We start from the raw sequence: 23,398 nt of genomic DNA, 5'->3' as shown, positions 1-23,398 counted from the left end.
CCCGACACTGCTTGTGAACAGAATATTTGTATTGAGTGTAATTTCCAATAAAGCTGAAATGTTGCCAAATGATGCAAAAGAGTGAATATTATCAGAGTGTTGATCTGTAGCAGTGGACAGGATCCCTCATCTCTGCTGGAGCAGAACCACATGATGATTCACATCAACAGAGACAGTGATTTATTTTCTGATAATGATATGACTGTCAACTGCAGCTGAACTGATAACGTCAATCTGACTCCCTGTGAACATGAAACAATATCTGTCTTTTTACTCCTGTGACATTGTTACTTTTTGTGTCACATTCTTTTGAACAATGTTTGTGTAACAGTTTCTCATGGGTAGAAATATTCTGAGATCCAAGAGCAACCTCAAATCTCTCTCTATTCATACTCGAGTGTGTGTGTGTGTGTGTGCGAGAGAGAGAGAGACAGTGTGTGTGTGTGTGTGCGAGAGAGAGAGAGACAGTGTGTGTGTGTGTGCGAGAGAGAGAGAGACAGTGTGTGTGTGTGCGAGAGAGAGAGACAGTGTGTGTGTGTGCGAGAGAGAGAGACAGTGTGTGTGTGTGCGAGAGAGAGAGAGACAGTGTGTGTGTGTGCGAGAGAGAGACAGTGTGTGTGTCGGTGTGAGTGAGTGTGTGTGTGTGTGCGAGAGAGAGAGAGAGACAGTGTGTGTGAGAGAGAGAGAGAGAGTGTGTGTGTCGGTGTGAGAGTGTGTGTGTGTGTATGAGAGAGAAAGTGTGTGTGTCTGTGTCGGTGTGAGTGTGACTGTGTGTGTGTGTGTGAGAGAGAGAGAGAGAGAGAGAGTGTCTGTGTGTGTGTGTGAGAGAGAGTGTGTGAGAGTGTCTGTGTGAGTGTCTATGTGTGAGTGTTTGTCTGTGTGTGTGTGTGTGTGTGTGTGTGTATGTCTATGTGTGTGTGTGTGTCTGTGTGAGTGTTTGTGTGTGTGTGTGTGTGTGTCTATGTGGGGGTGGGTGTGAGTGTCTTATGTTTGTGTGTGTGAGTGTTTGTCTGTGTGTGTGTGTGTGTCTGTGTGAGTGTTTGTTTGTGTGTGTGTGTGTGTCTATGTGGGGGTGGGTGTGAGTGTCTATGTTTGTGTGTGTGTGTGTGAGTGAGTGTTTGTCTGTGTGTGTGTCTATGTGGGGGTGTGTGTGTGTGTGAGTGAGTGTTTGTCTGTGTGTGTGTGTGTCTATGTGGGTGTGTGTGTGAGTGTTTGTCTGTGGGTGTGTGTGTGTGTGTGTGTCTATGCGGGGGTGTGTGTGAGTGTCTGTGTGTGTGTGTGTGTCTATGTGGGGGTGTGTGTGAGTGTTTGTCTGTGTGTGTGTGTGAGTGTGTCTATGTGGGGGTGGGTGTGAGTGTTTGTCCGTGTGTGTGTGTGTGTGTGTGTGTGTGTGTCTATGTGGGGGTGGGTGTGAGTGTCTATGTGTGTGTCTATGTGGGGGTGGGTGTGAGTGTTTGTCTGTGTGTGTGTGTGTGTGTGTGTGTCTATGTGGGGGTGAGTGTGAGTGTTTGTCTGTGTGTGTGTGTGTGTGTCTATGTGGGGGTGTGTGTGAGTGTTTGTCTGTGTGTGTGTGTGTGTGTGTGTGTGTGTGTGTCTATGTGGGGGTGTGTGTGAGTGTTTGTCTGTGTGTGTGTGTGTGTGTGTGTCTATGTGGGGGTGGGTGTGAGTGTTTGTCTGTGTGTGTGTGTGTGTGTGTGTGTCTATGTGGGGGTGTGTGTGAGTGTTTGTCTGTGTGTGTGTGTGTGTGTGTGTGTGTGTGTCTATGTGGGGGTGGGTGTGAGTGTCTATGTTTGTGTGTGTGTTTGTGTGTGTGTGTCTATGTGGGGGTGGGTGTGAGATTTCTTCATCCTCCTCTTCAAATTCACAGCAGATGACAGTAAGCAACTCCATATGAGACCAACACATTCTGCCCCTCTCTGTTTTTGTTACTTTTATTTAATGTTTCAAATATATTTTATTATTTAAAATTAGAATATTTTTATTTTACATTTTTCTAATGTATAATTTTAAATAATTGTTATAAAAAATAAGACATGAATAATAATAATTTTATATATATATATTTATTTAGTTATATTTCACTTTTACGCACAGACGTTTTAATAAGTTGTTTGAACATTCTCCGCTCCTCATTGGTCAGTGTCATCACCTGTGTCCCCCCCCCTCCGGCCACGCCCCTCCATCAGCAGGAGCGGCTCACAGGTGAGTGCGCGCACACACAGACAGCGGGAGCGCGCAGCAGAGAGAGAGTACGAGCTGAACGTCGACATGAGGGGAGATCTGAACTGCAGAACTCAGTCAGATTGAAGAAGCGCATTCAGCCGTTTATTGTGTTCGTGTGAAGAAACTGTGAGTGTTTATGTGAGAGTGATTCATGGTTTTATTGTATTACACGAACACGCGAAGTTTGATAGTTTTTTGTTCTGTAGTTTTGTATCTGTTAATTATTTAATTGCTGCTTCAGTTCTCCATGCGACTCTTGTGTGTGCATTTTGTATTTTTGACTCTTTAAGCTGTTATTTGGTCAGTATTCGTAAAGATAACTCCTATATGAGTGTGTTTGTTGTGTAAAGATGTGGTTGTGTGTTTGTTGTGTAAAGATGTGGTTGTGTGTTTCTCTCGAAGCGTCAGTTTTCACAACAGTTTTGCTCGATATTATCATACAGATATTTAAAGCAAAACATTGAGTTCCTCGTGTTTCTCTTTATTACACACACACACACACCTCACACACACACACTCACACACACCTCACACAACACACAACACAAAACACCTCACACAACACACAACACCTCACACAACACACAACACCTCACACAACACAACACACAACACCTCACACAACACAAAACACCTCACACAACACACAACACCTCACACAACACAAAACACCTCACACAACACCTCACACAACACAAAACACCTCACACACACTCACACAACACAAAACACCTCACACACAACACTCACACCTCACACAACACTCACACCTCACACAACACAAAACACACCTCACACACACACACAAAACACTCACACAACACCTCACACAACACCTCACACAACACCTCACACAACACAAAACACCTCACACAACACCTCACACAACACACAACACCTCACACAACACCTCACACAACACCTCACACAACACAAAACACCTCACACAACACCTCACACAACACAAAACACCTCACACACACACACAAAACACTCACACAACACAAAACACCTCACAAAACACCTCACACAACACCTCACACAACACAAAACACCTCACACAACACCTCACACAACACAAAACACCTCACACAACACCTCACACAACACAAAACACCTCACACAACACCTCACACAACACAAAACACCTCACACAACACCTCACACAACACAAAACACCTCACACAACACCTCACACACACACACAAAACACTCACACAACACACAACACCTCACACAACACACAACACCTCACACAACACACAACACCTCACACAACACACAACACCTCACACACAAAACACCTCACACACAACACCTCACACAACACACAACACAAAACACCTCACACACAAAACACCTCACACAACACACAACACCTCACACAACACACAACACCTCACACCTCACACAACACAAAACACCTCACACAACACAAAACACCTCACACAACACACAACACCTCACACAACACACAACACAAAACACCTCACACACACACACAAAACACTCACACAACACAAAACACCTCACACAACACAAAACACCTCACACAACACCACACACAACACCTCACACAACACACAACACAAAACACCTCACACACACACACAAAACACCTCACACAACACAAAACACCTCACACAACACACAACACAAAACACCTCACACACACTCACACAACACAAAACACTCACACAACACAAAACACTCACACAACACAAAACACCTCACACACAACACACACACAACACAAAACACCTCACACACACACACAACACACAAAACACCTCACACAACACAAAACACACCTCACACACACACAAAACACACCTCACAAAACACACCTCACACACACACACAAAACACACCTCACAAAACACCTCACACACACAAAACACACCTCGCACACAACACTTACACACACACACACACCTCACACACAAAACACCTCACACACAACACCACACACACACACAAAACACCACACACACAACACTCACACACAACACAAAACACACCTCACACACAACACTTACACTCACACACACACAAAACACACCTCGCACACACACAAAACACACCTCGCACACACACACACACAAAACACACCTCACACACACAAAACACACCTCGCACACACACACACACAAAACACACCTCACACACACAAAACACACCTCACACACAACACTTACACACACACACCTCACACACAAAACACCTCACACACAACACCACACACAACACACCTCACACACAACACTTACACTCACTCACACACAACACTTACATTCACAAAACACACTTCACACACCTCACACACACTTCACAAAACACACCTCACACACACTTCACAAAACACACCTCACACACACACACACACACACACACAAAACACACCTCACACACACACACACACAAAACACACCTCACACACACACACACACAAAACACACCTCACACACACACACACACAAAACACACCTCACACACACACACACACAAAACACACCTCACACACACACACACACAAAACACACCTCACACACACACACACACAAAACACACCTCACACACACACACACACACAACACACACCTCACACACACACACACACAAAACACACCTCACACACACACACACACAAAACACACCTCACACACACACACAAAACACACCTCACACACACACACAAAACACACCTCACACACACACACACACAAAACACACCTCGCACACAACACTCACACACAAAACACACCTCACACACAACACTTACACTCACTCACACAGAACACTTACATTCACAAAACACACCTCACACAACACTTAAACCCACACACATACATACACACTTCACAAAACACCTCACACACACACACAACACACCTCACACACAACACTTACACTCACACAACACACCTCACACAACACTTACACTCACAAAACACACCTCACACAACACTTACACTCACAAAACACACCTCACACAACACTTACACTCACACACATACATTCACACAACACAAAACACACCTCACACACAACACTTACACTCACAAAACACACCTCACACAACACTTAGACTCTCACACATACATACACACTTCACACAACACTTACACTCACACACATACATACACACCTCACACACAGCACTTACACTCACACAACACTCACACACACACACACAGCACTTACACTCACACACCTCAAAACACACCACTCACACACACCACTCACACACCTCACACACAACACTTACACACACCTCACACACAACACTTACACACACACAACACACAGAACACTTACACTCACAAAACACCTCACGCACTCACACAACACACACTAATGCATTTATTAAAACTTCATCCCTTTTGTGACTCAACAGCACTGAGTGTGAGTGTGAATGTGATTTAACATACAGAAAGAGAGACGGACAGGCTGTTAAGGGTGTGTCTGTCTCTGTGATAACTGGGTTAAGACCTTAAGAGGGGTTTTTGTCTTTAGTTCGCTCTATTAATGTTCAGAGTTTTGACATGTTTTATGAGTGTTTATCATGAACTCAAGCCAACACTCATCTGCAGATTTTTCTCTCTCTTCCATCTGACACGAAAGTGTGCTTGTGGCTGATGATGAAACTTCCTGTGTGTTCAGTTCATGTTTGGATTATATGACCCTCGAACAGTTTCAGTGTGTTTGTGTCTCGAGTGGCAGTGCTTGTAAAATGTGCTCTGTACTAGTGTACGGTGTTACCGGTTTTACTCGGTACAAGGAACATTTTATACAGAGTAAAAGGGGGAAACATTATGAATGGAACATCCAATATCAATACAATAGCCTAAAGAATAAAATAGCCTTAAATAAAGAATAGTTGCCTGATGAAGAGTTTGCAACCCATGATAAATGAACCTAAATAATGCATTGAAAGCCAGATGTTCTTTACCAGCATATCAAATTACACGCGCACTGACAGAAGACGTTTAATTGCAGGTAGCGAATATAATGTGCATGGTGGGTAAATGTAAGAAGTCTCGGATACAGAATGACACAAGAAATGCTGTCAGACACACAGACACGTGCTTGAAGAAACACACTTTATTATATTTTAAGAACAGATGACAGAAAACTCTCTATACGCATGTCTGACACGCTGTTTGTTTGGAGGTGTACAGTTTCGTGGAACACGTATGTAAAGGGTTCTCACTCTTTGTTTCAGTCTTCTGAAAAATGTTTGCAAGAATAGTATTGTCTATGAGAATGCTGCAAATGACCTCACCATCTCAGCTCAGGAGGTGCTTTGAGTTCAGTTCACTTTATTTCCACAGAGCGGTTCATTGTGAACGCAACTCTGCAGCCTATACATCTATGATTAAATCATAAAATAATATAAAAACACGTTCACCTCGAACCATGATTTATATTTCAGTTATTATTATCATCATTATAATTATGTTTACATTTTGAATTGTTTTTAGATCTTAATTTGTATTAGTAATTTTCCGCCTGTTGTCATAGACGGATACTTGCGTGACCGTAAATGGAACGGTATGAATATGTTTGTTTTTTCACTTCGTTATTTTAATTGCTTTTTCGTTTCGTTTGGAGTGCAGTTTGAATTTAGAAATGTCTTTGGTTTAAGTTTTTCGTTTTTTAAATAAATGAATTACATTTTCAATGCAAATCACTAAAGCAAGAATATTCACCGTGCCCTCAGCCGGGGGGGTTGATGAAGTAATTGGATGTTGTGATATTTGCACGATGATGTTTCAGGCATATTGCCCAGACCTAGGAGGGAACAAAATGAATTTATTCACACACATTCAAAGTCATTACACTTCTGAAGCAGCTAAACTGCGTCCTGGGATGAAAGGTAATAAAACACTAACCCCGCATCAACCCACAATAAGTGATGTATTTGCCCGGACATCGAACTACCCGACGGTCGCCCATGATGGAGAGAATGCACGAATGAAGGTTCTCTGCCAAATAGATGTTGCCCTTCACAACTGTTGAAAAACCATCTTTCAAAAACTTGAACAACACTCATTTTAATTGCATTTAAAATAATAGTTAAAATAAATAAAAATAAAGTTCAAAGTTTGAAATCAAGCTGCCTTGCGTTATTGTGTTTACTATTGCTTAACGAAAAGTACCCCATAGTACCACTTAGCGTCCAACTAGCGGTAATACCGGTGTTAGCCGGTTTGAACGTGAACACCGCACCGGTGTGAACATTATGATACCGTGGCAGGTTTACTCTGTTTTAACATTGGCTAAAATAATGCTATTTTATAAAGACAAGCACATATTTACCAACCAAAACTGAGATAAAATGATGAAGAAAAGGGCAGATGCATCAGTACACCTCAACATCCTGGTTTTACCCACAAACTGAAAGCTGTGTTGTCATGTACTTCTTTACAGTGAGTCATATGAATGTATGCTGTATAAGGAACACGCACAGGTCTTATAAATGCGCACTATTTCTTTGTCAGCTTCACTAGTTCATTTAAACCGGGTTTAATGAATCATGTGGAATATTGCACTGTTAAAGTAATCTTATTCTGCATTTGTTTTCATATTTTGGTAAAAACCTACTTCACAAATGAGCTGAAGCGGGAGCGGTCAGATTAACGTTAAATCTTCCAATATCTCGAGCGGGGGGAAGTTAGTTGTACATTTGATATTCTTTAGACATTGGGTTGCTCCTACACGTGCTCTCTGGAGACAGTGATCGTACTAAGATATCATTAGCACAATTAGATTAAAGAGTATAACTATATGACCATAAAACCTTGTACACAAAACAGTGAACACTTGTATGTGCAGATTTATGTCTGATAATGCTCCAATGCGCTTTGTTTTGCCTAGAGTACATAAGACTAAAACATCGACATGTCCAGGCGTTAGTTCAGTTGACATAATAAAAACATCATGCTTTAGAATGTGGATTATTGGGGGGGGGTGACAGTATGTGTTAAGATGCAAGTCATTTAAATGAGCACTTGAACAGCAGTAACGTTTAGTGCAGTGTGTGGACTTATTTACTCAGTCCCTTGTGCACCATAGGCAAATATTCAACGAATATCAAACTTAAAACGGACTTTACCCTGCTTTTACTGTACTTTAAATTCAGGGGGGCACTGGTGAGGCCAGGCTTATTGACACGTGGGCACTGCATGATGCCAAATGTGAAATCTCATTAGTCCAAAATCCTGCTCCTCATAACGACATTGAATATCAAATTTGGATTGGCTGTGGTTGTCGTAAATTGCTTGTCGCTGGAAACTTGACGCTCCTGGTTACAACACAGTGTACTTGTATCGCCCCCTTAAGTACAGATTGTTTTTTTCTGCCATGTCAATGCAAGAACGCGCATTAGGTACAGTATATAATGACTGTTTACATGCTTCTGTAAAGTAGGCTGTGTTTCTGACTGAAATGCTACATGCATTTTTCTTTGGCTTCTGTACTTAAATCAACAGGGTTTTCATCTGCTGAAGCATGCCTGTGTGTCAAAGGAACAGAAATAACCTAAACATTGACAGATATTTCAGCAGAAGGCATCTGTACACAGAATGAGGTGAAATGTTTGACTGTGTGGGGGTTTCATTGCAGGTTTGTGAGATGATAACATCATAACAGTGAGTTACTGGAAACTCTGTGGGCAATGTTATTGCTAGATTTATACTGAGGTCGAGTTACTCTGTACGATTGTGAGTGTGTGTGTGTGTGTGTGTGTGTGTGTGTGTGTGTGTGTGTGTGTGTGTGTGTGTTAGCACATGGTGTAGTTTCATACAGTTGAATACTGTGTGTGTGTGTGTGTGTGTGTGTGTGTGTTAGCACATGGTGTAGTTTCATACAGTTGAATACTGTGTGTGTGAGTGTGTGTGTTAGGACATGGTGTAGTTTCATACAGTTGAATACTGTGTGTGTGAGTGTGTGTGTTAGGACATGGTGTAGTTTCATACAGTTGAATACTGTGTGTGTGAGTGTGTGTGTTAGGACATGGTGTAGTTTCATACAGTTGAATACTGTGTGTGTGAGTGTGTGTGTTAGGACATGGTGTAGTTTCATACAGTTGAATACTGTGTGTGTGTGAGTGTGTGTTAGGACATGGTGTAGTTTCATACAGTTGAATACTGTGTGTGTGAGTGTGTGTGTTAGGACATGGTGTAGTTTCATACAGTTGAATACTGTGTGTGTGTGAGTGTGTGTTAGGACATGGTGTAGTTTCATACAGTTGAATACTGTGTGTGTGAGTGTGTGTGTTAGGACATGGTGTAGTTTCATACAGTTGAATACTGTGTGTGTGTGTGTGTGTGTGTGTGTGTGTGTTAGGACATGGTGTAGTTTCATACAGTTGAATACTGTGTGTGTGTGTGTGTGTTAGGACATGGTGTAGTTTCATACAGTTGAATACTGTGTGTGTGTGTGAGTGTGTGTTAGGACATGGTGTAGTTTCATACAGTTGAATACTGTGTGTGTGAGTGTGTGTGTTAGGACATGGTGTAGTTTCATACAGTTGAATACTGTGTGTGTGTGTGTGATGTGTGTGTGTTAGGACATGGTGTAGTTTCATACAGTTGAATACTGTGTGTGTGTGTGTGTGTGTGGTGTGTGTTAGGACATGGTGTAGTTTCATACAGTTGAATACTGTGTGTGTGTGTGTGTGTGTGTTAGGACATGGTGTAGTTTCATACAGTTGAATACTGTGTGTGTGTGTGTGTGTTAGGACATGGTGTAGTTTCATACAGTTGAATACTGTGTGTGTGTGTGTGTGTAGTGTAGTGTGTGTGTGTGTGTGTTAGGACATGGTGTAGTTTCATACAGTTGAATACTGTGTGTGTGTGTGTGTGTGTTAGGACATGGTGTAGTTTCATACAGTTGAATACTGTGTGTGTGAGTGTGTGTGTTAGGACATGGTGTAGTTTCATACAGTTGAATACTGTGTGTGTGTGTGTGTGTTAGGACATGGTGTAGTTTCATACAGTTGAATACTGTGTGTGTGTGTGTGTTAGGACATGGTGTAGTTTCATACAGTTGAATACTGTGTGTGTGTGTGTGTTAGGACATGGTGTAGTTTCATACAGTTGAATACTGTGTGTGTGTGTGTGTGTGTGTGTGTGTGTGTGTGTGTTAGGACATGGTGTAGTTTCATACAGTTGAATACTGTGTGTGTGTGTGTGTGTGTGTGTGTTAGGACATGGTGTAGTTTCATACAGTTGAATACTGTGTGTGTGTGTGTGTGTTAGGACATGGTGTAGTTTCATACAGTTGAATACTGTGTGTGTGTGTGTGTTAGGACATGGTGTAGTTTCATACAGTTGAATACTGTGTGAGTGTGTGTGTGTGTGTGTGTGTGTGTGTGTGTTAGGACATGGTGTAGTTTCATACAGTTGAATACTGTGTGTGTGTGTGTGTGTGTTAGGACATGGTGTAGTTTCATACAGTTGAATACTGTGTGTGTGTGTGTGTGTGTTAGGACATGGTGTAGTTTCATACAGTTGAATACTGTGTGTGTGTGTGTGTAGTGTGGTGTGTTAGGACATGGTGTAGTTTCATACAGTTGAATACTGTGTGTGTGTGAGTGTGTGTTAGGACATGGTGTAGTTTCATACAGTTGAATACTGTGTGTGTGTGAGTGTGTGTGTTAGGACATGGTGTAGTTTCATACAGTTGAATACTGTGTGTGTGTGTGTGTGTGTTAGGACATGGTGTAGTTTCATACAGTTGAATACTGTGTGTGTGTGTGTGTGTGTTAGGACATGGTGTAGTTTCATACAGTTGAATACTGTGTGTGTGTGTGTGTGTGTTAGGACATGGTGTAGTTTCATACAGTTGAATACTGTGTGTGTGTGTGTGTGTGTTAGGTGGGTGTGTGTTAGGACATGGTGTAGTTTCATACAGTTGAATACTGTGTGTGTGTGTGTGTGTTAGGACATGGTGTAGTTTCATACAGTTGAATACTGTGTGTGTGTGTGTGTGTGTGTGTTAGGACATGGTGTAGTTTCATACAGTTGAATACTGTGTGTGTGTGTGTGTTAGGACATGGTGTAGTTTCATACAGTTGAATACTGTGTGTGTGTGTGTGTGTGTTAGGACATGGTGTAGTTTCATACAGTTGAATACTGTGTGTGTGTGTGTGTGTGTTAGGACATGGTGTAGTTTCATACAGTTGAATACTGTGTGTGTGTGTGTGTGTTAGGACATGGTGTAGTTTCATACAGTTGAATACGGTGTGTGTGTGTGTGTTAGGACATGGTGTAGTTTCATACAGTTGAATACTGTGTGTGTGTGTTAGGACATGGTGTAGTTTCATACAGTTGAATACTGTGTGTGTGTGTGTGTGTGTGTTAGGACATGGTGTAGTTTCATACAGTTGAATACTGTGTGTGTGTGTGAGTGTGTGTTAGGACATGGTGTAGTTTCATACAATTGAATACTGTGTGTGAGTGTGTGTTAGGACATGGTGTAGTTTCATACAGTTGAATACTGTGTGTGTGTGTGTGTGTGTTAGGACATGTAGTTTCATACAGTTGAATACTGTGTGTGTGTGTTAGGACATGGTGTAGTTTCATACAGTTGAATACTGTGTGTGTGTGAGTGTGTGTTAGGACATGGTGTAGTTTCATACAGTTGAATACTGTGTGTGTGTGTGTGTGTGTGTTAGGACATGGTGTAGTTTCATACAGTTGAATACTGTGTGTGTGTGTGTGTTAGGACATGGTGTAGTTTCATACAGTTGAATACTGTGTGTGTGTGTGTGTGTTAGGACATGGTGTAGTTTCATACAGTTGAATACTGTGTGTGTGTGTGTGTGTGTGTGTGTGAGTGTGTTAGGACATGGTGTAGTTTCATACAGTTGAATACTGTGTGTGTGTGTGTGTGTGTGTGTGTGTTAGCACATGGTGTAGTTTCATACAGTTGAATACTGTGTGTGTGTGTGTGTGTGTGTTAGGACATGGTGTAGTTTCATACAGTTGAATACTGTGTGTGTGTGTTAGGACATGGTGTAGTTTCATACAGTTGAATACTGTGTGTGTGTGTGTGTGTGTGTGTTAGGACATGGTGTAGTTTCATACAGTTGAATACTGTGTGTGTGTGTGTTTTAGCACATGGTGTAGTTTCATACAGTTGAATACTGTGTGTGTGTGTGTGTGTGTGTGTGTGTGTTAGGACATGGTGTAGTTTCATACAGTTGAATACTGTGTGTGTGTGTGTGTTAGGACATGGTGTAGTTTCATACAGTTGAATACTGTGTGTGTGTGTGTGTTAGCACATGGTGTAGTTTCATACAGTTGAATACTGTGTGTGTGTGTGTGTGTGTGTGTGTTAGGACATGGTGTAGTTTCATACAGTTGAATACTGTGTGTGTGTGTGTGTGTTAGGACATGGTGTAGTTTCATACAGTTGAATACTGTGTGTGTGTGTGTGTGTGTGTGTTAGCACATGGTGTAGTTTCATACAGTTGAATACTGTGTGTGTGTGTGTGTGTGTGTGTGTGTGTGTGTGTGTGTGTTAGGACATGGTGTAGTTTCATACAGTTGAATACTGTGTGTGTGTGTGTGTGTTAGGACATGGTGTAGTTTCATACAGTTGAATACTGTGTGTGTGTGTGTGTGTTAGCACATGGTGTAGTTTCATACAGTTGAATACTGTGTGTGTTAGGACATGGTGTAGTTTCATACAGTTGAATACTGTGTGTGTGTGTGTGTTAGCACATGGTGTAGTTTCATACAGTTGAATACTGTGTGTGTTAGGACATGGTGTAGTTTCATACAGTTGAATACTGTGTGTGTGTGTGTGTTAGCACATGGTGTAGTTTCATACAGTTGAATACTGTGTGTGTGTGTGTGTTAGGACATGGTGTAGTTTCATACAGTTGAATACTGTGTGTGTGGTGGTGTGTGTGTGTGTGTGTTAGGACATGGTGTAGTTTCATACAGTTGAATACTGTGTGTGTGTTAGCACATGGTGTAGTTTCATACAGTTGAATACTGTGTGTGTGTGGTGTGTGTCTAGGACATGGTGTAGTTTCATACAGTTGAATACTGTGTGTGTGTGTGTTAGCACATGGTGTAGTTTCATACAGTTGAATACTGTGTGTGTTAGGACATGGTGTAGTTTCATACAGTTGAATACTGTGTGTGTGTGTGTTAGGACATGGTGTAGTTTCATACAGTTGAATACTGTGTGTGTTAGGACATGGTGTAGTTTCATACAGTTGAATACTGTGTGTGTGTGTGTTAGCACATGGTGTAGTTTCATACAGTTGAATACTGTGTGTGTGTGTGTGTGTGTGTGTGTGTTAGCACATGGTGTAGTTTCATACAGTTGAATACTGTGTGTGTGTGTGTTAGGACATGGTGTAGTTTCATACAGTTGAATACTGTGTGTGTTAGGACATGGTGTAGTTTCATACAGTTGAATACTGTGTGTGTTAGGACATGGTGTAGTTTCATACAGTTGAATACTGTGTGTGTGTGTTAGGACATGGTGTAGTTTCATACAGTTGAATACTGTGTGTGTGTGTGTGTGTGTGTGTGTGTGTGTTAGCACATGGTGTAGTTTCATACAGTTGAATACTGTGTGTGTGTGTGTTAGGACATGGTGTAGTTTCATACAGTTGAATACTGTGTGTGTTAGGACATGGTGTAGTTTCATACAGTTGAATACTGTGTGTGTGTGTTAGGACATGGTGTAGTTTCATACAGTTGAATACTGTGTGTGTGTGTGTGTGTGTGTGTGTGTGTGTGTGTGTGTGTTAGGACATGGTGTAGTTTCATACAGTTGAATACTCTGTGTGTGTGTGTGTTTTAGCACATGGTGTAGTTTCATACAGTTGAATACTGTGTGTGTGTGTGTGTGTCTGTGTGTGCAGTTTTTATGCTTACTATAATAATTTTCCTACTGTGTCACCGTAGGAAGCGTTCACAAAGGACGTGTTCCTGTGTTCGGTTATAGCTAGACTCAGCACAACAGAATGGAACAAACTGCAGGTTTTGAAATAAATCAGGACACGTTTTTAGAAGTTTAACTTGATGTAATATCTTTATGCGGTGCTCATGGTGGGAGACACTAAATAAAAACACATACATGTTGCAACAAAGGACACGTCCACACTAATATGTTTTAATTTGAGAATGCATTGATGTTAACACCTTTAGTCCACACTAGAACTCTGTTTTCCTCCACTGACAATGGAGCATTTAAAAAGTGCTCTCCCTTACCACATATTTCATAAAACGATGATGTTAGGAAATGAAAACAGATTAGTGTGGATGTGGCCAAAGCATCAATCTAGAAGATGTTTGCTTCAGAATTTGAAGAACGGCACAGATGAACGCAGGTGAACGGCCCCTTAAGGTAATGTGAATTTTGGGAGAAATTTAGTTTAATTTAAAAAAAACAATGAGCATGTTTAAATGCACGCTTTTACACCAATTATGCTTTATACAGTTGTGCTCAAAAGTTCGCATACCCTTGGAGAATTGGTAATCTATGTACCATTTTTAAAGAAAACATGAGTGAGCAGAAAAAACACATTTCTTTTATTTCTTATGGGATTCATATTCAACTGTAGGTTATAACAGAATGGCACAATCATAAAACAAAACATGGCAACAAAGAAAAAAATGAAATGACCCCTGTTCAAAAGTCTGCATACCCTTAGTTCTTAATACTGTGTATTGCCCCCTTTAGCATCAATGACAGTGTGCAGTCTTTTGTAATAGTTGTCTATGAGGCCCCAAATTCTTGCAGGTGGTATAGCTGCCCATTCGTCTTGGCAAAATGCCTCCAGGTCATGCAAAGTCTTTGGTCGTCTTGCATGAACCGCACATTTGAGATCTCCCCAGAGTGGCTCGATGATATTAAGGTCAGGAGACTGTGATGGCCACTCCAGAACCTTCACCTTTTTCTGCTGTAACCACTGGAGGGTCAACTTGGCCTTGTGCTTAGGGTCATTGTCCTGCTGGAAAGTCCAAGAGCGTCCCATGTGCAGCTTTCGTGCAGAAGAATGCAAATTGTCTGCCAGTATTTTCTGATAACATGCTGCATTCATCTTGCCATCAATTTTCACAAGATTCCCCGTGCCTTTAGAGCTCACACACCCCCCCAAAACATCAGTGAGCCACCACCATGCTTCACAGTGGGGATGGTATTCTTTTCACTATAGGCCTTGTTGACCCCTCTCCAAACATAGCACTTATGGTTGTGACCATAATTTTGTGGCTGAAATCTTTCTTGGTCTACCTGACCTTGGCTTGGTATTAAGAGATCCCTGAATTTTCCACTTCTTAATAAGTGATTGAACAGTACTGACTGGCATTTTCAAGGCTTTGGATATCTTTTTATATCCTTTTCCATCTTTATAAAGTTCCATTACCTTGTTACGCAGGTGTTTTGACAGTTCTTTTCTGCTCCCCATGGCTCAGTATCTAGCCTGCTCAGTGCATCCACGTGAGAGCTAACAAACTCATTGACTATTTATACACAGACACTAGTTGCAATTTAAAAAGCCACAGGTGTGGGAAATTAACCTTTAATTGCCATTTAAACCTGCGTGTGTCACCTTGTGTGTCTGTAACAAGGCCAAACATTCAAGGGTGTGTAAACTTTTGATCAGGGCCATTTGGGTGATTTCTGTTATCATTATGATTTAAAAAGGAGCCAAACAACTATGTGATAATAAATGGCTTCATATGATCACTATCCTTAAATAAAAGACAGTTTTTTTGCATGATCAGTCATATTTTGAAAATCAATGCCAAAATTTCACAATTTCTGCCAGGGTATGTAAACTTTTGTGCACAACTGTAAGCCGACAACGTGTGTTGTCATGCAAGCGCAATAAACGGCGTTCCTTTATCAGTGTAAGGTCGTAAACGCGTAAGAATAAACCGATCAACGTGGGTAGATTTTTTTACCTTTTCCCTGATTTCGCGTTGCATGTAAACACCTTAACCGGCGTTCTTACCGACTTATCCAATGTATGCAAGAGTTGTGCACATGCCTCTTCCTGGTTTCATGTCAAAAGCAGAGAATAACACGATTTATTTCAAATCTCAGGTATACACAGATTTCTTGTTTTGTTGGATTGTTTAAACGAGCTGATTTTTGGAGGTAATCAGTGAATTGGTGTGCATGTAAACGTGTTCAGTGTCACAGTGGAAAACATCTTAAACGTCCTCAAGTAGGCTTTGACTTCTTTATGAAAAATATCATTTATATTATTGACTTTTAATGTGAAATTGGACCTGCAGCTGTTTTTGCGATTTTCACCCGGTTGTTTCGAACACATGACTGAATCAGTTCAGATATCACACAGCTTGATATTTCATGGATAATATTCACCTGTTTTATGTTTCCTTTCTTCTTAGGAAGTAGATCTAACTGACTGATTCTTCAAGTTTACCTGATGAACATTAACAAAGCTCCATGCCTCCATGAATAAATAACATCTTGAAGACCCCTCCCCTTCATTTCCACCAATCAGACACCTTCGGTCCCAGCTTTCTTTGGCATCCCATCGGCCACAATGGATGTCAGTAAAGCAAGCGTTTGCTACAGCAATGAGAGTGTCAAGTTCTTCTACGAAAAAAGCAACAAGACTATCAGCGATTTGTGGAGGACGAAAGACATTGTGGTTGTGACTCTGGGGCTGATTGTCTGTTGCTTTGTGATCTTCGCCAACATCCTGGTCATGATGGCAATCTTCCTCAACCGCAGGTTTCATTACCCCATATATTACCTGTTGGGGAACCTGGCGGCTGCGGACATGTTTGCTGGAATCTCCTACATGAACCTGATGTTCCACACCGGCCCCTGGACCATCAAACTCTCCATATATCAGTGGTTTGCTCGGCAGGTAAGAGTGTGAAGATCTTTACTGACTTTGGAGCTTTGAGATGTTTTGGGTGGGTCAGGGTTTGGTGTTTAATGAGTAACAATGGTGCAAGAGATGGAGATTAAAGACAGGGAAGGAGTGTGAAAATACTAGTTTTTCTTTAAGTCAGTTGCATAAAAACTTGGGCTAATTGGACTAATTGAAGCCAGAAAAGTAAGACCACTTAAGGCTTGTGCTTGTTCTTTTTTAAAATCCGGGTCGTCTCGCATACGGTCGAGTGCTCAGCCTTTTAAAATATATTCTTCTGAGCTCGAGCGATTATGAATGCGTTCGACACATGCCCGCTCCTACTGCTTTGTTAGACTCTTTTAGTAGTCAACAGCAGACGCATGCGCCAACGATGCACACAGATGAGAACTACGCGGACGGTCCCCTCAGACTCTGCTGGTGACGAAATGTGCAGTACTCGTACAGTGCACATTCCGATTAGCAACGCGGACAACCGAAGTTTAGCTTTCTTTACAGTTGATGTAAGAAAGCAGGCTCTTGTTTTAGCACATTGGTTGATTGGCAGGTGAGTAGGCAGCACAAACCAACGGATTGACGCCAGGGTCCAAGCATTTTTTTTTTTTGTAATCGCTGAATTTGTTAAATGAAATCCATTCGGCAGCACTGAGTGCGTTTACAAGCACGATCTTACAACGATTTTGTGTAATAAACCCACAAGTAAGGCCATGAAAATGCCGTAAGTGTTGTTCCTTTTTCAGGAAGAAGTCATAAGTACTTAAAGCGAAAACTGATCTGTACATGTAGATCCCTGTTTCATGTTGCATGTAAACCGGAGTTCTTATCAGCTTATCCAATGTGTGTAAGTGTTGTGCACATGAATGTTTACGTTCTGATGTCAAAAGCAGAGAATAACCCTTGATTTCAAATCATTTGACTGATTTACCTGATTGGTCTGAAAAAAACCTGATTGGCTGAGCTTCACCTTATTGTGATTCAGAAATCAAGAGTGCTTCTGGAATGAATGACTGTTCAAATTGATTCTTGTTTTTCTGGACCGTCCGGACATAATGTTCCACTTATTGAAGCCATTTGAATAATGGAGTTTCAAATGGTGGACATAGTATCATCACATAGTGCTTGTGACCCATCAGACGGTTGAGTCCGTTAGCGATTTCGTCAGTGTCTATAATGACCAACTAACCAAAGTTAAAGACATGAGTCAGTCCTGTCATGCTCCATGCAGTTAGGTGCTGTTTGGAAAGTGCAGAGAAGACCTCAAGACTACAACATCAGAACGTCCTGCTTCTCACTGCAGTCAGTCGGAGTTCTTACAGGTGGTACCTTCAGTACACAGGTGACACATAGTAAAGCATCAGAAATGACATTAGTGTACACTAGAATCTAATTAACATTACTGCTTGACCACAATAGAGACAGAAAGATGATAAACTTAGAAAAGACATGTCACCATTCACACAGTCTGGCTCCCAGACCCTGTTTACACCTGGTGTAAAGATGTGTTTCAGGTGAAGTGTACAGTGCTAATGGTGTGTACCAGACAACTCAGAACTCAATGTTCCCAGCACCTACTTGAAAATAATGACTAGAATGTAGCTCGAAGTCGTGAGAAGCAGCATATGACGGCATTTCCAAGATGGCGGCGGCTATCTGGCATAGCGCTCCTTGCGTTCTGAATAATGTGACTGTTGTGTACTAATAATGTACTGAATTTGGCACAGCCTGAACATTGCTTTAATTCTGACTTGAGGCTGTTGTAATGAAAATTGGCATAAGAAAAAAATTTTCTCCCCAATTTGGAATGCCCAATTCCCAATGCGCTCTAAGTCCTCGTGGTGGCGTAGTGACTCGCCTCAATCCGGGTGGCGGAGGATGAATCTCAGTTGCCTCCGCGTCTGAGACCGTCAATCTACACATCTTATCACGTGACTTGTTGAGCACGTTGCCACGGAGACATAGCGCATGTAGAGGGTTCATGCTATTCTCCACAGCATCCACATGCCCCACCGAGAGCGAGAACCACATTATAGCGACCACGAGGAGGTTACCCCATGTGACTATGCCCTCCCTAGCAACCGGGCCAATTTGGTTGCTTAGGACACCTGGCTGGAGTCACTCAGCACACCCTGGATTTGAACTCTCGACTCCAGGTGTGATAGTCAGCGTCAATACTCGCTGAGATACCCAGGCCCGCACAAAGTATTATTGTTGAGTCATGGTGCCATCTTATGGTGTGTACATGTCTCTGTGACATGATTGACTGGAATGTGTGCTGAGGTTGGAAGTGGGAAATTTCAACAAGATGGGCATCTCAGGTGTCTTAAGATGCGTTGTTAAAAATTGAAATTCTTTGTAACTTGACAAGGTGTTAAAAAAAAGAAGAAAAAAGGCGATTTTGCGCAAGATGTGTCCAGCATGTGTTTGCATGGAAAAACTATTGAAAAAGCAATGCTAATGCATGCAAAACACGCGTGTCTGTGAGAGAAAGTGTGTGCGCCAAAAAAGCTACGTTAAAACAATAAAGGCCTTTATATTAAATGTTAAATTATATTTATTAGGGCTTTCGATTTAATGCGTTAATTTAGTGCAACGTCTGACACACATTAATTGTGAATAATTACATAAACCGGCATGTCATGTAATTATTTTGATGTAAAGTTTTTAATTGATTGACAGTCCTAATACTTTTAAATAATCTCGAGGTTTAAGAATTCATGCCTAAACACTAATCCATCCTGATATATATCTCAAACAGCGTTGGGTAAATTACTCAAAAGTTATTCTCTACAAATGATTAATTACTTCTCTAAAATTGTAATCAGATTTCTGACCTTACTGATTACTTAACTGAAAAAATAACCACAGTACTTTTAAGTTGCTTTCTTAGGGTGTGTTCACACTTGGCAGGTTTGGTCGATTAAAATGAACTCTGGTGCGATTGCTCTGTTAGTGCGGTTCATTTGAACAAGTGTGAACGCTGCCATCTGAACCTTGGTGCGCACCAAACAAGCGGACCGAGACTGCCTGAATAGTGGGTCTCGGTCCGCCTCCCAACGAACTCTGGTGCAGTTCGACTGATATATGAACGCAGCATGGACCAAAGACGTCTAAACGGACCAATAACAGGAAGTAATTTGCCTTTAATACTGACCTCAAGCATACCTGGTTCTTCTCATCGTAGGAGCTATGTTGCCCATTACAGTTCGGTACAGGCGTCAGAACCGCTCGTCAGCCGTCCTTGCAGCATATCTTCATTTGTGTGTGCAACGGAGGAATTCCTGCTGCTGTTTTGACTACTTTACACATTTCATTAGCTCTTCATTTGTTCTCAGCTTGTCAAAATACCACCATATATAAATATAACGAGCGCATTTCGCCCAGCAGCCAGCACTGTTTTGGATGTTCGGCAAGTTCCATCACTAAGTATACGTCATAAAAGCTGTCCAATCAGGTTGTGACCTTATCCTGATGCCTTTTGTATCTTTAGGTTCGGTGTTAAAAATGCCAGTGTGAACGCTAAGCGAACCAGGACTAAATGTATCATTTTCTCTTTTGGTCCAGACCAAGAGAACCAATAGAACCGAACTACAAGTGTGAACACGCACATTTCCGCTCAACGATAAAAAATAATGTCTGCATTTCCTCCTCGTTCATTGACTCATTAAAGGGCACACGCCCTTAAGATGTCACAAACACAAATAGACCTGTCTGGAGGGTGAATGTTCATTATATTATTTTAGAAATACTGTATGTGTAACCATAGATATGTACTTAAAAGTGGTTTGCTTGATTGAAAGTCAGTAACTGTTATCTGCTTACAAGAATTATCAATATAATGTCACTACTTTTATTACTTAAATTCTTGGAAAAACGGACCAACCCTGGCCCTGAAACTCCATGGTTATTTGGGCTCCACGTTTTGCTCGGATTAGTGAAATCACACACACAGGTGGTCACAAACACATTTGAGGTGTAAATGCTGATGCGTCTTAAATGTGTCCCTGCAGTGAAGCTCCACACCTCACCTGTCAGTCAACTGCAGCACGACAACAAGAGTGTATGTATGATGCATGTAGTGCTGAAATCAGAGACCCTTCACACGATGATCTTCAGTCTTTCTGTCTCTCAGGGTTTAATAGACACCAGTCTAACAGCGTCAGTCATTAATCTGATGGCCATCGCTCTGGAACGACACCAGACCATCTTCACCATGCAGCTCCACAGTAAAATGACCAATCACAGAGTTGTGATGCTCATCATCGGCATCTGGGTCATCGCCATAGTGATGGGCTTGGTGCCCACTATGGTATGGAACTGTATGTGTAACATCAAGGAGTGTTCGACGATGGCGCCGCTGTACAGCCGCAGTTACCTGGTGTTCTGGGCCGTGCTCAATCTGCTGACGTTCACCGTCATGGTCGCCGTCTACACTCGGATCTTCATGTATGTTCGACGCAAGAACACTCGGATGAGTCAGCACACGTCGCAAGTCAAGTACCGCGAGACGGTGGTAAACCTCATGAAGACCGTCGTAATGATATTGGGTAAGACTGATATACGCACAATCTCACATTGTTTTGACTTGCGTGACCTAACAAGATATGAAGAGGCAAGTTTGTTTAGTGTCAAGTCATGAAAGTGTAATGTCACGCCATTCAATCACAAAACATTCGATGCTGGATTTGTGCTCAGTTTCTGTCATTGGAATTACCAAAATTAAACTCATGCTTTATTTATAGTCAAGGGTTTGGTTTCTAAATGTCAAACCATGTTAATTCCATTGTAAGTAAACCTGGAAGGTATTTGCTTTGACCTAGTTTCGTTTTGTTGATAGTGACATCTGTGACATGTACAATCAACCAAATTTCAGAAACCTCAGCTGAAAGTCTATATTTCTGTTTAATTCTTTTTCTATAGGAAGATGGACATAAATGATGAAAGCCAAAATATGAAATGCCATGGATCAATATTTACTGAGTGATCCATTATTTTGTGGAGGTGCGCCAAATGTACAATTTCAATTTTGGAGCAAAACTACAGCTTATAAAAATATCCTTAGAAAGGTGTCAGCATCATGATTTTATTTGTACACAGAGATAGACCTCTTACTAAAATCAGTCGACTTCAGCATCTCTTGTTGCACTATATGCCAATGCTGTGAGTCCAAAAATGGGAAAAAACACTTGTGTTGTTTTTCCAAAGTTGAAGTGCTTATAACTCCAGAATTATTGAAGATATATTAATATGCTTTTATAGTCTGTTTAAGGCCCTAATGGTTAAAACCCAGAGATATGGGGCTCTCAATGTGGCTCTAGCTATATTGTTAAATTTGATCCATTTTCAATTGTCGAAAACCAAATGTGCGTCACATGGCTAGTTTTTCTTGTCCAACAAAAAAACAAAGTTCTGAAGTACAAATAATATTGAAACTAGAAATGTCCCTTTACATTTTCACACAGAAACGATGTAAAGAATTCTAAAAATACACTTCAAATTCTGTAATTTTTGACCCTGTAGAGTTTTATTGGACACAAAGTGTTTGACATCAACAACAAAAGATATGAAAATGGTTTTCTCCCCTCTTTTAAAAGTTGATAAGTGACAATAGTTATGTTCTTTAGTTGCATTTTCTCATTTGAATTTAGCATTGTTTTCCCTGCTGACACACACCAGATGAGAATCATTGTTGTAGAACTCACAGTTGGAAAGTTTATTGCAAAGTAGTGCAGCAGGACATGCAGTGAACGCCCTTGAAAAGTATAATTTATCGTTTGATGCTTTAATCGTGCCTGCTTGGACACAGTGTTGCACACAAATGAAGAAACAGCTCCAAACTGATACATACAAACATGGTATTTAAGGGTAAACTCCCTCTCTCATATCAAGGCTTAAGTTTATAGAATTACACACAACAGCTGTTTGCTGTCCACATTCACAAAGGCACTGGAGAGATCCTGAGGGAGGAACACTTGGCCGGACTCGTTTAACCAGATGTACGTGTTTTCCCTATCTTGCCTCTCGTTTCTGCTCCGAGAGAGAGCTTGTGCAAGTCCTGACAAAGAGCCATACGTCACACACACACTCACACATACACACAGAATGTTGACACAAATATTCTGCCAAAAGTCCTTTGAATTCTTTCAATGTGAATTGTTGGAAACCACAGACACACACCACACATACACAACACTCGCACACATGCACAACACTCGCACACATGCACAACACACGCACACATGCACAACACACGCACACATGCACAACACACGCACACATGCACAACACGCG

General features: G+C 41.4%; 1 protein-coding gene across 2 annotated transcripts in view; it reads left to right on the top strand.

Moving 5' to 3' along the window:
• Positions 1–2,206: 2,206 nt before the first annotated feature.
• The window catches only part of LOC127444672 (lysophosphatidic acid receptor 2-like), a 34,957-nt gene continuing 13,765 nt past the window's right edge, over positions 2,207–23,398 (top strand). The window contains exons 1-3 of one of the 2 annotated variants that reach the window (XM_051704187.1): positions 2,207–2,349; positions 16,617–17,104; positions 21,240–21,654. In XM_051704187.1, the coding sequence (XP_051560147.1) occupies positions 16,775–17,104; positions 21,240–21,654 (745 nt within the window). In that variant the 5' untranslated portion in view covers positions 2,207–2,349; positions 16,617–16,774. Of the gene's footprint in view, positions 2,362–16,616; positions 17,105–21,239; positions 21,655–23,398 lie in introns of both variants that reach the window. The other variant, XM_051704188.1, reaches the window with a different exon arrangement.

This window comes from Myxocyprinus asiaticus, chromosome 8 (genome assembly GCF_019703515.2).
Source record: "Myxocyprinus asiaticus isolate MX2 ecotype Aquarium Trade chromosome 8, UBuf_Myxa_2, whole genome shotgun sequence".
Classification (NCBI taxonomy): Eukaryota; Metazoa; Chordata; class Actinopteri; order Cypriniformes; family Catostomidae; genus Myxocyprinus; species Myxocyprinus asiaticus.
Note: the sequence above shows the minus strand (reverse complement) of the source record. Positions and strands in the feature narration are given on the sequence as shown.